The sequence below is a fragment of the Lissotriton vulgaris genome, chromosome 10 (assembly GCF_964263255.1).
Source record: "Lissotriton vulgaris chromosome 10, aLisVul1.2, whole genome shotgun sequence".
NCBI lineage: Eukaryota > Metazoa > Chordata > Amphibia > Caudata > Salamandridae > Lissotriton > Lissotriton vulgaris.
Genome location: NC_141698.1, coordinates 911,191,593 through 911,209,880, shown reverse-complemented (window position 1 = coordinate 911,209,880; position 18,288 = coordinate 911,191,593). Strand labels below are relative to the sequence as shown.

The 18,288-nt window shown below is 41.5% G+C and overlaps 1 protein-coding gene across 1 annotated transcript in view; it reads left to right on the top strand.

Moving 5' to 3' along the window:
* The window catches only part of ITGB8 (integrin subunit beta 8), a 269,162-nt gene that overhangs the window by 155,868 nt on the left and 95,006 nt on the right, over positions 1–18,288 (top strand). Inside the window, exons 6-9 of the mRNA XM_086941884.1 lie at positions 2,101–2,259; positions 5,494–5,589; positions 11,757–11,846; positions 15,472–15,606. Coding sequence (XP_086798010.1) covers positions 2,101–2,259; positions 5,494–5,589; positions 11,757–11,846; positions 15,472–15,606 — 480 coding nt within the window. The remainder of the gene's footprint in view (positions 1–2,100; positions 2,260–5,493; positions 5,590–11,756; positions 11,847–15,471; positions 15,607–18,288) is intronic.

Sequence of the window (18,288 nt, the reverse complement as noted above, 5' to 3'; positions counted from 1 at the left end):
AATCATGTTGGTATCTCTCTGGGAACCACATGTTGCATCTGTAGAAGTGCAATGGACCACTACCTTGAACACCCCTCACTCCAATCTTTCTTCCACTAGTGAACTAGAATTGTTCTCGAAACAGTGCCATAAGACCTCCCTGATAGTTCCTCATATGCTACTACCCACAGCATTGTGACCTGCAAACAGCAGGCGGGTGTTCTACCAGCGGTAGTGCCTCAGTTTCACCACAGTAAAAAGTAGCACTTTTTGATCAGAGTGTTCAGCCCAATATACTGGACCTTTAACCATTATAATTGATTGCACATCTATTAGGATGTCATCGACATTGGACGAACAGACCTTTGAGAAAGAGGTTTCAATGAGGCACAGTCCTTTAAATATCAGAAGCTAAAGCCAGACCATTAATATCATCTCTGTGTTTAATGGCTTTGAACATATTTTGGTAGGTGGCAACTAGAATACATTGAAAGTCTTCGGGGTAATGGCTGCTTGCTTTGCACTCGTTAATGGAGCAAGTACACCTCATTAAACATTTTATAGGCAATGCCATTTAAAACAAAAGCAGGAGAATATAGGGACAGCAAATACTTCCCTCAGTAGATAGGAATGCCTTTAGCATGCCACGGGGCCCCCACTCAGCTCGTTCATTGTGCACCTCGGTCGCATCCAGCACTTCACTTCCAGTTAAAGTCAGGTGGTGAAACGTGGTCTCAACATATAAACTACCAAGCAAGGAAAAATAAATACAGGAAATAAAATTAAACGGAACGAAGGGCCTGCACAGAAAAAAGTCCAAACGCGAAATTAAAGAAGTTAAGGTAGCTCACAAACAGAACTTGAAGAAAAGCCAGGCAGTATTGCATGTACAGCAGGGTATACGAAAACTAAAATCAGGGTTATGGCAAGGTATTGTTGCTATACAGTCGATAATTCTCTGTCACCTTCATGGCACTGCTGAATCAGTTATTTGTCTGGGCATTGGCCAACAAATGAAGGTTTCAGCACCCGCTCCAGCTGAATGAAGCTTGTTCTGACCACCTGCGCAGAGCTCACCATGCACAAAAATGGTCCTAGAAACAGTTGTTGTGTTATGTGGATTTGTAAAGCTCAGCTAATAACTCACGAGGGTATCCAGACGCTGTTGTTTGCATTACTCAAAGCTCTTTAACTTAAAAAATGCAATCAGTGCATACTGACCATCTTTTTTCTATTCTATTCTAAATGATTCACATTCACGGGGGAGAAAATGTTCCCATGGAAAATAACTCGCATTGTTTTCCATAGGATGCACTAGATGTAACACGTTTAGTAGTGTGTTAAACTTCTGTCAGTAAATCCCATGTTGTCTAGGTTGGTGTGATCTGACGCTTTGTAGTAGGTGTGCTTAGATCAAGTTTGTCATGTGGGCTGATTGGAAGGAAGCAGGGGAAAAATGTTTTAGGATTAACATATTTTTCCGTCTACAATTGATTCCTGTCCTTCTTTTGTGGGAAAGCTCCAGTTAAAAAGCCAAATGTGTAGGCATTGATTCTGATGATATTATATGCATCTGTTTCATTCTTTCGGTAACCCACAAAAGGTGAGTATCTGAGATTTGTAGTGCTAAGAGAGGCTTGACTCCTTTACTGGGGGCCTGATCAGAGCTAAGGGAATATAATTCAGAGTTGTGCAATAATTACCACAGTCCCACAGTCCCACAGTTTACCCATGATATATTTTACAGAAAAAATTCTGGCAACATAAATCGAGTAAAAATGTATGGGGAAAATATATTCGAATTTTGGTGGGATAAATATTATATCCAGGTGTTATGTCTTATTCCCATAGCGGAAACACATTTTAGGAAGTGTTAATTACATCAGGCCAATACCCCAACCAGGACTAATAGTGTTTAATGGCTGCGTAAATAAACCCAAGTTTTGCAAACTCGATATCGGGGTCTAAATGTGTAAGGCATATGCAAATGTGTTGCATATTTATCCATGTGATAAGATAAGCATAATAACTTTCATGCTCCTCAATTGAAATTAATTGCACTTTTATTAATGATATAGTTGGTTTACAGTGCTGCTTAGCTCCTGTTTCCTTTTGTTCTAGAGGCATATAGGCTGGCGCCAAGAGGCTAAACGCTTCCTTCTAGTAATGACAGATCAAATGTCACATCTTGCCCTCGACAGTAAATTGGCTGGGATTGTAGTTCCGAATGATGGGAAGTGCCATCTGGAAGACAATGAGTACACAAGATCAACCAATATGGTAAGAGTCTATCAGTAATATTTTATCGTTTTGAACATTGTGTCGGGAGGAAATTACGCTGTATACATTTAATACCTCGGCATTGTATAAAAAATGGTTTAGCTGAAGATGTCCCTTAAACACTGTTGAGCTAGGCGTGTCCCACATGTGGATAACACGGTTGCTTTTATTGGTATGTTAAGCTTCATGCTCCTTCACTGAACATCCCAGTCCTTGGATTGGGACACATATGAGTGAAGCAAATGAATACCATTTGAAACTGGTAAACGAAGGCTCGTTATGTCGCAAAGTAAAATACATATGCAGATACACAAAACGCAATATGCTGTTTATTGCCTTTGTTGACCAAGGGGATGCCCTGACTCATGAGAGGTGAATCCTGAAACGAGTTAAGATACTGTACCCTCCTTCAACAAAGGTAATAAATCGCATTATAAACTCTGCACATCTGCTTATAAGGGTTACGCACTGCCATTTTTACGTTCATTTTCATTTTAAAAAACACTTTAAACCCAAAGTTACGATACAAGGGTTTAAATAAGTTCAGTGAGGTAAAGTTAGATTGAAGAGGCCTCCTGAGCATTAGGAATATTGTTTTTCTTTGTAAAGTCATTGTAACTTGAAATCTGTGATCTGTGAGGCAGTAAACAGTGTGTTTCTCATGTCAGTTTTGCTGTATTGCTGCAATATGTGAATGTTCCTGTTGTAGTATAGTTGCTTTTATCACGTGCGTTCTTAGTCACGTTTATTTCCACTGTCATGACATCATATTTTCACCTGTGCATTTTCATTGTAGTAAAAACAAAATGGACTCTTTAATTTGGTATAGTTATTAATGTGTTTGCATCAATTTTACTGAAGGATTGGGAGGAAATAATTTTCAGTCTACAATGTTTCCATTTAATAAATTACTGAAAGCAAAATACTGTTTCACCCTGCCCCCTTTCTTTAAAATGTACTCCTAACCTTCCTTATACCACTATCCATCCCATAACCCTATTATTACCCTTACTGCCCTCTACAACTACCCACCCTTCAGGGCAGAGTTGTGGAGGGGGGAAATGATGGACGACGGTGAAAAAAAAAGAAAAACATTTACCTTCCGCCCCCTGCATCACCAACTCGGTGCTCTTCTGCTGCACTGCAGACTTCCCTGCGGCCAATCCTGATGCTGCTCTCATGCATGATTGGCCTAAGGGCCCTCGATTTACACTCCCAGAGATAATGTGAACCTGTGCCTGCTGTCTCTAACCCAGCAATGCAGTTCGGGTTGGGGACATCGCCGTGTGCAAATCAGTTTGGCCTTCATGAGATGGCCGGCCAAACCAACATTCACACTGACAGCAGTGCCCAACACTCCCCCTCCAGATTGTCATCACCTGGCCCAGTCCTAAGACTCATTTGAGTTAAAAATAAAAAGATTATAAACCTGTGTTGTTATCATTTTAATTTTCAAGTTTTGCGGCTGCTGACAGTGGGGGGAACGAATGCTCCTCCACCATAGTGGAAGAGTCACAGCTAAACAGAACTAATAAACTATCTAAAGGTGTTTCAGATTAACTCAACTAGTTGGTTATTTGGCTTATGGAATATTTTGGCACAGAGAATCATGCAAGGATTCCAATAATAATTTAAAAAAAAGCAATCTAGACCTGAAATATGCCCATAAAGATACAAGTAGTAACTTTACAGTTGTAAAAAGGACGCTAATCACAAAGCATTTTTCTCCAGCTACACCGTGCAGATTAGACAACAATGTATTTTGACTATGGATGTGGACCAAAAGTACTGGCATAATAAATGTTGCACACAAATCGAGCATTTTATAATAAACAACATCATACTTCTTCCTCATATTCTAGCTAGCATTATGCTTTTCGCTCTGCCATCATCCTCCTAGACCTCTCCGCGGCCTTCGACACTGTCTGCCACTGCACCCTAGTGCAGCGCCTCAGCAACATCGGAATCCAGGAGAAGGCACTGGAGTGGATCATCTCCTTCCTCGCCGGAGGAACACAGAGAGTCCGCTTCCCCCGTTCAGATCAGAGGCCACCGAAGTCATCTGCGGCGTTCCTCAAGGCTCCTCGCTCAGCCCAACCCTCTTCAACGTCTACATGATCCCCTCGCAGCCATCGCACGCCAGCACAACCTCAACATCATCTCCTACGCCGACGACACCCAGCTGATCCTCTCCCTCACCAACGACCCCGCCACCGCCAGAGCCAACCTACACGAAGGGATGACAGACGTAGCCAAGTGGATGATGAATAGCCGCCTGAAACTGAACTCGGACAAGACAGAAGTCCTCATCCTGGGATCTTCACCCTCCGCCTGGGACGACTCATGGTGGCCCCCCGCCCTAGGCAGCGCACCCAAACCTACAGACAACGCACGCAACCTGGGCTTCATCCTGGACTCCTCCCTCTCCATGACCAGACAAGTCAACGCCGTCTACTCGTCGTGCTTCAACATCCTGCGCATGCTACGTCAGATCTTCCGATGGATCCCCACCGAAACCAGGAAGACGGTCACCCAGGCCCTCGTCACCAGCCGTCTGGACTACGGCAACTCCCTCTACGCCGGAACCACCACCAAACTCCAGAAGAGGCTTTAGCGGATCCAGAACGCCTCAGCACGACTCATCCTGGACATCCCCCGTCGCAGCCACATCTCCGGACACCTGAGAGACCTGCACTGGCTCCCGGTCAACAAGAGAATCACCTTCCGTCTCCTCACCCACGCACACAAAGCCCTACACAACCAAGGCCCAGGATACCTCAACAGCCGCCTCAACTTCTATGCTCCCAAACGCCACTTTAGATCGACCGGCCTCACCCTCGCCGCCGTCCCCCACATCCGAAGAGCCACCGCAGGGGGAAGGTCCTTCTCCTACCTGGCCGCCAGGACTTGGAACTCCCTCCCGACCCACCTCCGCCTGACCCAGGACCACCTCGCCTTCAGGAAGCAGCTAAAGACCTGGCTGTTCGAGCAGTAGCGGACCCCCTCCCCTAGCGCCTTGAGACCCTCCAGGTGAGTAGTGCGCTATATAAATGCTTTGATTGATTGATTGATAATGTATCTCCTCAAAATCAGGGGTAATGTTTTCTTTTAAATCATCCAGAAGATCTATAAGAATACCCTTTTGTACAAGTAATTTGTATTGATGTATAGGTCTCAAATAAAGTCATTGATCACAGAATATAGCAATTAAGCTTTGTGTTTTCTGTTCCATAGGAACACCCATCACTGGGGCAGCTGTCAGAAAAATTGACTGAGAACAATATCAATGCTGTTTTTGCTGTAAAAGGAAAAACCTTTCAGTGGTATAAGGTGGGTTAATTTATGTTAGTCCGAATGAATTGTGATTTTCGTTGTGTGCTCTGGTATTAGTAATTGACAAACTACTTTGAAGTACATTGTTTTTCCTCAAGTGATATGCTCAGTTTGTTTTACTTGCTCACACTTCAAAACACAAAGAAAGCTTCTTTGTATTACTTGCACTTGGCTGGGTGTTTTCCAACAAAGGTTCAGGGGTTACATTTGTTTCCACTTCAGTGATGTGTGTTCTTAGTTAATCCAGATCCCAGTGCCCCAACACATCTTTTTCACTGTGTTTCTAGACGTTTATGTTTTACATACTTTGTATCTAAAATACGTTTTTTATTTTAGTATGCAAAATGAAAAGGATGGGTTTGAAATGAAGGAATAATCTCACCACGACTAATAAAATTAGTGCTGGTAAACAACTGAATTGAATCCCACATGAGTGTGCAAAATATATGCAGTTCACAAAGACAATCACAAGCTTCACCTGTTAAAAGTGCACTAAAATACTTCTGAACATGTATTTCTATTTAAAAAGGTCTAGTCCTGATTATGAGTGTGTTGTATTTTCAGGGGTTTGTGCAGGCGTCAGAATTCTGAGTTTTGATTTGTGGGATTAAAATCCTCACCCTTCATTACATTTTGGAAGTTCAAGGCTCCAAAAATGTAAAAGTGGAAAGCAGTATGGTATGTGCCGTAAAAGGCAGATTGTGGTATGGTATGCATTAAAATTTGTGTTATTCCCTAAAAACTCTGACTCGGACCACACACAATCAATTCCTCTGAATTAGTGCTTGCGGGTTTTTGTGTACAAATATATATACATCACTAAAAAAAAGGTTAAGGAGTGTCATAGTTATGTAAACCTTTCAGTGCCTATGTAAAGTTTTAAAATGAAAAAAAACACCGAAATTCACCAGTTATATTTATCTCAAGTAACTATAACTTGTGCCCTAAGATAATTATAACCCACGCCTCTGCCATACGCAGTTTTGTCATCAATTATGTAATTTCAAATGTTGCAGTGATGTACTCAATGATGTTATAGAACATGTAATATGTGAAATATTTAGCTGTGCATGGTGAGGGCATGAGTCATTGATACTTAAGGGCACCAGTTATAGTTACCTTTGTAGATAAACCTTTTGAATCCTTAAACTCCCTTTTACAGACCCTTGATTGTGAATTGATTTACACTAATATCTCCCAAAATGATAGGATTTTTGTCACTCACAACCTGCTTGATATTAGTCTACAACCACACCAAGGTCCTACTTACACCCTTTATAATGTATCTCCTTTGACTAGCACTCACCAAAAATGTTTTCTTATTTGGCAAACAATTTTATTTATAAATCAAAGAGACATCAATCTGAGCGACTTCAGTTCCCAACTTTGCCATTCTTGTCATGGACAGTTTCAATTCCACCTTAATTCCTGCAATCCACTTAGAAGTCATATTTTTATGGAGGAGATATAGTGATGATTCTTTTGATATTTGGCAGATTTTAAATTGCCTCCATGAGGATTTTTGATAATGACTCAACGTTCCTCGCAATGGTTGGTAATCTACTGTGCATTAGACACACAATTGATGGACGGAAGGCAGAACAAATCAGAACATTCATCACCAGTCAAGAAACCTGGGTTAAATCCATCATTCTTTTGCTCACCATGCCACCCCAGTTTAGACCTGGCCATATGAAAATCAGTCTTGACCCTGCACCTCATGGGAACAGTCCAGCCCGAACTGCCAAGCCAGGTCCTCCCTGGACCGGAAACATGCATCCTAGGACTGATTTGCATATGGCTGGGTTCAAACTGGAATGGCAAGGTGATAACAAAAACGTTGGATTTAGGCCCAGATCTCTGTACTGGGGTGAATGTATGACAATGTTCTGCATTCTGTCCATCAACTGTTGTTTTTGCAATGTACTGTGCATTGCCATAATTCTGAGATATCCTTCCATGATCATAGTTTCAAGTTTGAGAATGCTCATCTCTGCACCACCATCTTCTTTAAACCTACTGAAAGAAATATTTTCTTTCATATTCTAGTTATCATCCTAGACAAATTTAAGGAGCAAAACAATATTCTCCTAGCTCGTACATTGGTTTATGGATATTTATCTGGGTGACCACCTCCCTCCAGTTCATTACAGGCACTGTTTTCTGTCTTTGACTTTCTTGTAATGAGCTAATGCATTCTGGGTGTTGTGGTCTTGTTTTGTTTCCATCGAATTATTTAGACAAATATACCGACAAAATTATTCATAGATGAATAGTTCAGGACAGGTGACAATGTCCTCTACGACCTGGACTGAGATGATCACCCTACTAGTTATACAGCAGTGCCCGAAGCTGTGGACGAAATAGCAGTTTTACAGCACTGTGATTCAGTTTCAGGTGACCAGGAGTCCAAACCATCAGGCAGTGAAAATTCAGTAGGCCTGGCTTTAACCCCTTTGATGCTTGTGACGGAACCATTGCGTCATGACTCACGGTTGGGCAGTGCGGATGACGGAATGGTTCAGTTTCGACCACACCCACGAATGGAATGTTCAGCACCGGGGGAGAATCGGCGCCGCAGGCAAGGTCTTAATATACTAACACATGCATGCACCAATGATTCATAGCATGCCTCAGTGAAATCTGCCTTTTACTGTACCTCATATACATGTGCTCGTTTATTATTCCTCACATATGTGACACAGCCCATAACAGCACTGCAAGCTTAGGAAATAAAAACAACATCACTTCAAGCTTCGGAAAAAAAATCGGCACAGACAAGGGGGCATGTACAGGAGAAACGGTTGGGTAGGGCTTTCTCACTGAACCTTCTTTGTGAGATCGTCTATCAAATGTTGCTCTCCATATTGAATATTGTGCAATAATGGGCAAAACATGCCTTATGTATTTCTATGAGGAGGTGGGGGCTAGGAATTTCGGGGTTGGATGCCATATCTTCTATGCAGCAAATGGATCTTTATGATTTTTCCCTGTTTCCATTGATATCAATGTTATAGTCAAGACCAGGGAAAGAAGGTCTTGGAATGACGATGGTGCTTCAGTAGACTCATGTAAAAGAGTAACCATAGGGATGTCCTTTTTGACTCAAAGAGAAGGGGCTGTACTAGAATAAACGTTACATAGAAAAACACACCGTCAATGATTAGCTGCTGGGTAACACATGTGGAGATGTAAGATCCAAATCTGCTACCCAGCATGTAAACACTGGTGGTGTAGTTTCCGGTGTTCTAATACAGACACCTTTTAAATCCAAGATTTTGGCTTTTTTAAGCACTTGGAGCCAGACATTGGACCCTGAATGGATTTTCCTCGTTTGCCACGCTGCCTTCTGACCTCGCAGACTCTGACACATGTTCAGTCGCAACATACATACAGTGCATTAGAGACATGCCCCTAACTCTTGAATGCACTGCAGGGAAGCTGTCCCCACATATATATTAACATTTCCTGGATATTTATATACTGTTTATGTGGATGGTTTTCCACTATTTCAACCCTGACCAATTCTGGGCTGGTCACTAGAAACCGCTCTTCACCACAGCTAGATTTTTTCACCATTTGGGAACTACTTTGAATGCATATCATTGCTAGGGTACACGCTTAGGGGCTGATTACGAGTCTGACGCATCTAGGACTGCCCGACTTGCAGTAGCTGTGGTCCATCCACTGGATTACGACTTCAAAAGTCATTGCAGTGGACAACCACTGGCTGCATTCCCTGGCGGTGGCGGAGCTGTGCCACAGTATAACATGCTGAGCAGGACTGACACAGTCCTACTCAGCATTTTACAAAATCCACCACCATCAGCCATTTTATTACAGGACCCACTCCATGAAAGGCTGGTGGTGGAGGAACAAAGCGGGCCCTACAGGAGCTCCATGACTCCCACACCATGGAGATACATTCAAGGGGGAAACATAATATGTGTCCCTGTCTGAATTTCTGTCCCTGCTTGGCATGGACGTAACTGTCCATGACTTGCTGGGACTGTTTTGCTGTTCCCATTGCAGAGCCCATTTTCCAGGCACCGCTATAGGAAAGTCAAAGGACCATCCATATTGCACGAGTTCAACTCGTAATAAGGCGGGCAGCCCTTGAGCAGCTTTGGCGCAGCTGTGTCAGCGGAGAGCCATCGCAACTGCGCCAAAGTCGTAAACGGGCCCTTTATCTCTTGCACTTTGGACTGAAGAGGCCTATGTAACTGTACACACAGGCTCAAATGTATTGATGTACTTTGGAGGCAGTAGACTTTTAAATGAGTCCAAAACACCACATTAAATTATGAAAATAAAGATTGCAATAAATGGTTATGGACCGCTATAGAGATTTTACCGTCCTTGCCCAGTGTGCGGTGTCCTTTCCCAATGTGTGATCTTTCACTAATGACAAGAGCTCTTCTGACTGTCCCTTTTAAGTTGTTATTGTAGTTTCACTAGTAGATCTTGCTATCCAATGTGAATTTCTTGGGGGCCATGGACTCATGCTATTACCTAGAGGAGATGGGGTCCACTCATAATTTGTATAAGAAATGTCTTCTTTTAGATCTGGTGCTTTGTTCTTCAGACTTTTTTCCTGCAGTAATGTATGACTTGTATTATTTTTTCCTTCACCAAGAACGTGTTCGTTCTTATGTTTGGTCTTAAGCTTCTTTCCTGAGGATACATGGTTTTATGCATGAATGTAGTAAGGGAGGTGGGAAGCAAAACGAATTCCAAATTGGTGTTTTGAGTCTTTGGTGCATTTTCTGTTTTGTGTTGTCTGGGTCATATCGGAAGGAAATTAAATGAGTAATAGCGGTGTCCAGATTTCTGCTATAATTCTGGATAGTTCCAAGACTATGTTAGCATCCCAGGAGATTGTTTTAAGCTGATGATGGCGAACATCTGCGGCACATCTCTAACACAGCAAAATAAGCATCCTTGTTCACCAACTTTCCACTATAAACTCGAGGTGTGCAGCAGTGCACATTGGGATGATTGTCGTGGAGGTTGTGTCTACTCTATTTTCTAGATATTCTGGATCTTCTGGTGGTGTTGCTTGATACAAGTGGCTGTGTTTCATTTCACCCCTTGTTATCCTTGCTCCTGAATGGTCACTAGTAATCTTCATGAAACTGACCCACATTCTCCCTTCTTCCCCTCTTGCCACAGTGGCACTATGTGGCATGGCTTGCGGGTGTGATGTTGATGTGTTGGCTTAATTAGCTTAAACAAGAGCACCAACTATATATTCCCTTGGCAGAATGAAGGCCTAAGTGCATTTTATTGAAGGCTTTAGTAAACATCATGTGCGAGGTAGAGTAATGCAGTGCTCTGAGAGTGATCATCTTCATTTGTTTTAGGCGTGAACGGGGAAGAAAAGGATTCAGTGTAATGAAGATCACTGCTAAGAAATATCTAGTCATTAGAGCTCAGACCAAGAAAAACGTAGATGACTTCACGGTATTAGGAGCATTAATTTCTTGTGTGATGTGAAGTGTTCTGAATGCTTGCAATGTGCATAGATTCAAACTCCAATAATGACTCAGTTCTTTATGACCTCTTTGTTTTTAGCCAAAGGGGCCAATCATATATTTCTGTTATGCAACGATTTTTAATTATTTTATTTTTTACTGCTAAGTCTATACAGCCCAGTGGTAAGGGATGCACAATGTTACAAATAACATGTATTTTTAAAAATAAAGTCATGTATATCATTCTTAGGAGACTTTGCTGATGACTCAAAAATTCTATTCTTCTTGCATCAACATTCAATACATTTACCAAATGATTACAAAAAGGTACTTATCTCATCAGGAGCAACAATTAAAAGGGGAGGAATGTTCAGTGAAATGGTTATTTATTGACTGGAAGGTTCTGGTTCTAGCTTTTATATTTGTTCTTCAAAGGTGCTGCAGGAGTAGCATTAAAGGTTGTAATGCATAATGGTAACCTCTGGTCTTGAAATGAAATCATAACCCACCCAAATAATATGTTTCAAGTATCATACCCTTATAACAAGTAGGTCAGGAAAAAACTGCAAGTAGATTGGGATTGCTTAGTCTGGTATCTGAATGTTAAAACAATAAGTGTACAGCTGAATATACTAACATATTTCTCCATAAATATTTGTATTTTAACTGTTAAAACTGTTTTATTGTCAGGATCTTTTACAGCTATTGCCTGGTACCATTGCCAAAGAACTAAAACCAGAAGCAACAAATCTTGAAGAACTGGTTATAGATGCTTATCAGGTACATAGTCTTCCTTCCAGGCTTTCCTGTTGTGGTAATAGTTCTGCTTACTAGGTAAATATTCAGTTCTTTATAGAACGTGTGACTATGTAGTTTACATAAGAATGCCAGTAGAACCAAATAAGCTGCTGTTCTCTTAAAAATGTTCAACTGTTCGCAAAATATATTAAGCAAAATGATAATTATGTGTAAACATTTGTACCGTTGTCTGCAAATTATGTCTATTTCAATGAGACTGCTGTCAGACAAAGCACTTAAAAAACGAAAGAAATAGAATGTAAAAAGAGATGCAATGAAAAATAAAGTTAGCGGAAATCAAATGTTCTTAACTGCCTGTATCTTCTATAGCTCTTCAGTTTTGGAAATTGTGCTCTACAGAGCACAATGTTTTTTTAATCTAGAAAAGGGGAAAACCCAAAAAATCCAGAAGTTGGTTATACTTACCCGAAACACTGTATAAGACTCTCAGTTCATAAACCATTATTACTACCTGGTTGGCCAAATTACAACTAAATTATTCTGTAGAGCGCATCTCTAATTTTCTGGGAGAAAACATCAGAAGGGCCACTGAAAGCAGCCACACATTGTCTAATTCACCACGAGTATTTCTGCACTACCACTTTCAAGGGTCACCAGAGGCCACAGCCTTTAGAGATAGAGGCAAAGATTCATCTCAAATACAGATATTGATTCAGGTTTTATGCTTTAAATAGGGTGTAATTCGCAGAGAGTTGCATGTCACTCATTTCCAACATGTCTCCATGATGGAAGATGTGTTGAGAAAAGCTGCAGCATTATATTCTCTACCATGACCCTGTGTAGCAGTGCCAGACTCAGTGAAAGCTGGTTTCTGAATGAGCATTTCTGGCACTGCAGAGTAATTATAAACCAGAGTGCACTAGGTAAAATTCTTTATACTTATGTTATTTAGCTATACTTTCTCTTTTGTATTCTCTTGTATTTGGGAATCACCCATGAGCATCTGGGCTTCAGTGTCACTTGAGTTGTTTCAGTTGTTACAAGGTTCTTGTTAAGTTAAAGCTAATATGCACAAACAGGTATTTACTTTTGAGCGCTCCTCATAAATTTGAGAGTTTCTGTACTTGTGCATATGCTGTCCTTACCTAAAGCACGCTTCAATAGTTTTTTAATTCTTGTTTATATTTTCCCCGTTGCTCCCTTTCTTGTAGCAGATTTAATTGTCAGAGAGTAACACCGATTCATTCTCCTCTCATGCTTATTTGTTATCTGACCTGACCACAATATGGCTGCTTCCACTGTTCTTCAATGGGGTTTGTGCCTAACCTTAAAAATGGTTTGCTTAGTCTCCTGAAATTTGTGGTACACAAATTCCCCCTGTTTCTAAGGTGGCAGTCATACAAGTCATGTCTGATTTCATTATGACTGTCCAAACTCTTGGTATTTCCATTTACTTCATTTACTTCATTGCCTTGGTATATTTGCCCCTCATCCACCTAACCAGCTGGACAGCAGCTTTCAAAACTTAGGTATTGGACTGCTAGTGATGCAGGGCTGTACTGACATGTTTCCTTACCTCATATGCCTACCTGCTTCTAAGGTTGATTGGTCGACGGAGTCAAGATTGCGAATTCAGAAGTGAAGGTTAGGCTCATGAGCCCAGGGTTTGAGGGACTGGATTGTTTACTCATTCGTATGTTTGTTGAGATTCTCACATTTGTGGACACATTTAAGGCCACAAAGGATGGATATCTAATCAGCTCGGCAGCTTATCTCTGCTCTCTGCACCCTGTGGTCTGTAAGATAAATAAGACAGAGGCACAGAGGCCAGGTATCCTACTTAATTATTTAGCAGTACACAACCTTAATTTCCACAAGCTGCTACTGCATTCTGAGTTTATTGAGAAAAGTTCTTAAGCTCCTCCCTTTTACAGCTAAAAGAGATAATGTCCAGGTTCTGGTGCTGTCACACCTAGACTATGGGAATCTTATACCTTGGCTCCCCATGCTACGTGATCAAAACACTGAAAATATGCAAATAGTGAAGAATATGCAGCTCAACTTCTTACGGAGACTCCTCACAAATGTCACTCAGCTGCTAAGGCCCTCAAGGATCTCCTCTGGCTACCGGTGGTGCGCCACATCCAGTTTGAGTCCCGATGCATAATTCATAGGGCAGTAAACACTATAGGTCCTCCGTTGTTACGATCTTTAGCTTCTTTGTATGTGCCCAGCAGACCTCTAAGATCAGCCTCTGCGCACCTACACAAGGTTCCTAGGTTCAAGAGATTGCACTGGGGTGGTCGCTCTACCTCTAGGCCTTTTCTAGCCTCTAAACTCTGGAACTTTCTCCCCCTCAAACTTTGGTCTCTGGAGCAAGAGTTCCCCTTCCGTAAAGCTCTAAAGACCTACTATTCAGTGAGTAATCTTATCTGTGAGCTGCTCCACAGTAGCTGTGAAAGCGCTTGGAGGCTCACAGGAAGACATGCGCTATAAAAACAGTGCAGAATAGAAAATAGTTTTCTACTTATAGGTGAACCTGTCTCATAGAGTGCTGCACTGATACCCTTAAGTAGCCATTGTACACGAAAGGCAATGCTAATCTCTCTGACCCTGCTACAGGGTCCTAGCTGCTGCTTTTCAAATATGTATACCGGACTCTCAGCAGGTGTCCTGCATTATGAAGGTGGCTGTCTGCACATCCACTGGAGATGTGTACTTTTCTGATCAAGGCTTGTGTTAGATCCCATCAGCATGGATGGTGGTCCCTCTAGGCCACATTGGACAAGACATTTGCTCTGCTCACCAAATGCAATGAAAAGGTGATGTCACACACATTCTACTCTTTGCTCTGTAACAAATATTTTATATCACTTGTTAAAATAGGAAGAAAGGCGCTCTATCGATGAATCATCTGCACTTGGACAAGGGAAGGAATTCAGAGATCCAATTCCAATAAACAGCATATCTTTGGGTTGCCCCCTATTGATTCAATGGAGGGCAATCCAAGGAGCAAATGAATGTATAAAACTTAAAATAACAACTATAAAGGAATGATAACGTAATTACACATATGGGAAAGCAAATCACCAAGTTCACGATTGTCACAGCAAAAAGGGAATCAGGACACTGGCTGAAGGATTTACCCATGGGCTACATAAAGGAATGATTGTCATTTCCCCAGAGTTTGTAAATGTCAAAGGGGAAATATCTTCAAAACATGGATCCATGTATTTAGCAGTTCAGACCGCAGAATGTATTGGCAGACATTGACTTGTGTTGTTGACGGTATAGCCTTACCATATAAATGTAAGTTTATACGTTTTTTTTTTAATAATACATGTAAAATATTAGGCATTTTTAGAAACAACGCAGAGTTACAGAGTGGTGGTTGGTTGGGCTTTATTTTATCTTCGTTTTCAATGAGGGTTGTCCTTTTTCACTGTAGCGCAATGAGAACACAATGTCTTCTTTATGCAGTAAACAATGTATCTTTTCATTACGCCACCCTCTTTCCTTCTTTCAAGCAATTTTCCATCATCTCATTTGAAAGTGTGCTCCGTGTAAGCGGGGCTATGTTTGTTTGAAACTGGTTTAACTATCGTATACAAAAATGCAACGTTACTAACAATGCTATTTCCTGCAGGCTCTGCTTTCAGAAGTGAAGATCTCGGTGGTCAACAACATTCAAGGACTGCGTGTGAATATCACTGCCATATGCCCTGATGGAACGAAAACTCGGGGTATAGATGGGTGCACTAATGTGAAAAGTAATGACGAAGTATGTTCAGTTTCTTCTCTAAGAAAAATCCCATTTCATTGCTTTGATTTTTTTAATTAGCTATCTTCATGTTGCTTTTTATTGTGGGCATACAAAATAAGTACTCAACAAAGTGATGATATGCTGATAATGATTGCCAATAACTATTTATGTGTTAACAAATTTAGTGATGAAAGATTAAGTTCAATGTCTTAACCTCTAAAATTCTTATTACATTATTTTAGTTGTTTATATTAGTCAAAATTGTAGGTAAGCAAAATACATGACTAAACAAAAAAAATGAGAGGCAATTAACTTCTTACATTTTCAGTTATGGTTTTGATTAACGACAAGTATGTTTAGATTCTTAATTTCTAAAATACGCATTAAATGGTTTTTTCACATTGTTCCCAGATTTTGGCAAACAAAATAAATGTCTAATGCCTAAAGAAGACGAGAGGCCAAAGGCTTTTTACTTTTTTCAATTAATGTTTTCCCTCGATATTTTGTCCACAATATTAGTTTGCCACAATATTCGTGTAGTTGTTATTTTCCAGAGAACGACCCTGGGCATTTATGAAAAGTGTATATTACTAGACATACTTCTGTCTGCCCTAGTCGTATCCCTCTGGACTGTTTTCCATTATGATTAGCTGTAATGTACATTAGAACAATTTTTCTTCCAGCGCTCTCTGACGTGATGTGATGTGAGAGTGTAGTGTGAGGGCAAGGATGAATTTTGCTGTGGCATTCTGGATGGTCTGGAGTCCGTGGAGGAGATGGTTGGAGATTCTAATGCAGAGTGCATTGCCGTAGTCTAGTCTGCTTGTGATGAGGGCTTGTGTTACGGTGCGTCTGGCATGCTATGATATCCACTTGAAGATCTTGCAAAACATGTGGACTATATGGAAGCAAGTGGAGTCCCAGGTGGTGCTCTTGTTGCCGAAGCTCAACACTCTGTGGCAGCTCCTTCATTATGGAGGAGGAGCGTTGCCTCGCTTGCTGCGAGCGCAGCAGGCACACACATTAATAAAATTGTAAAAAGTTCCATTTTATTAATGTGTCCCAGGCTCGTGCTGTTATTTCACGAGGGCAGGGGGCGCAGCTGATTAGTGCAATTGCACTATTGCTTCAGCACCTGCAAGTCTGCATGTGGGATTGGTTGGCTGTTTACAGCCAGCGAATTTCACAACCGCAATTCAGAGCCTGCAATTCCAAGGCTGAAAAACAACCAAGGCATTGCAGCCACAGGCTCTCAGTTTCAAAATGAGCACTGGTTAGCCTGCTCCAGCCAATCCTAGAGCTGCAGTGCAGCTCCAAGAATGGCTGGTTTCACACTGTACAAGAGAGGAATTCCTTCCCCTTCCTCCCAAGTAACCCCCGATGGGGGAGAGCACCAGTAAGAGAGAGAGATGGGTAGCCGGACCCTCCAGAAAAGGCAACATGCATATGGTGAGTTTCTTGGGCATCGCGCCCACCATATTTAAATGTTGCTGGCCGGTAGTGTCAACACTTCCATCTTGTCAGAATCAAGCTTCAGGCAACTGCATTTTCATCCCATCTGCTACATTTATCATACAGTTGGAGAAGTTGGTTCTTGGGGTGGTAGGCTCATCAATCAGTGATAGGATGCGTTGGGTGTCATCAGCATAAGATATGAAGGAGATGGCATGGGCTGTGATGATTTTGATGAGCGGTGTCATGTAAATGTTGAACAGGGTTGGGCTGGGTGACGAACCCTGGGGGAATCCGCAGATCAGGTTTTTGGGTACCTACCTTCAAAATGGTTGTCTGATTTGCTGTGTTCTTCCTGCAAGGAAGGAGAAAATCCAGTTGAGTGCCGGTCCTTGGAACCCTCTGTCAAGCAGTCTTCTGATGAGTGTGCAGTGGGACACGGTGGGATTTCTGATTCAGAAAGGAATATAGGAATGGTTAGTAACTGGAGTTGCAGTCACAATGCATCGATGAGTTGCCTAACCCAAAGTTGGGAAGGTAGCTGATTTGCAAAGGGAAAGATGCCCCCTTTGGACACCCTCATGAGTCTTGGCGTGGCTTCTAGGGTGGGGTGAGCAAGCAGTGGTCCAGTCTCCTTCACAGGTCTTCCAAAATATTTTTTTTTTGTTAAAGCTGGAACTGTCACTTTAATGGACATAGCAAGCATTTAAAAGCTTTTGCCATTTTGGAAGGCAAATTCAGCGAAGGAGGCTTATAGGGCTCCACCCCCACACAGGCAGGAAATCACAGGGGTTCGTAAATTGCATCTGCCTACCTATTAGTACATAGGTCGCATAGCATGCCAGTCTTTGCGCAAAGAGCACATCCTGGTTTGTGAAAGGGAATGATTCAAGAGGCCAAATGTTATTAATGTTTCTGGAGGTAGAAATTGTTTTTGAAAAAGTACAATTTCGGTTAGTTTGGTAGAACACAAATAGCTCTAGACCTCTTCAAAGATTTCAATAGTGGTATCCGTGTTCAGGTTTTATTGTGTCATGTAAGGCCACACATATGTTAATCATTACTCTATGTTGGAGATCTGGACGGCAGTTGTAACTGTTAAGAATCTATATTTTTACTTTTGAAAGTATTAGTTGCCAAGTTTCAGTGAGAAATACAATGAAACTAGTGTATAGCCTGCATTTCTTTAAATCTGTTTCCAAGTTATACTGCTGGAAAATAATATGGGGTCAGGTTAGTACCGTAGCT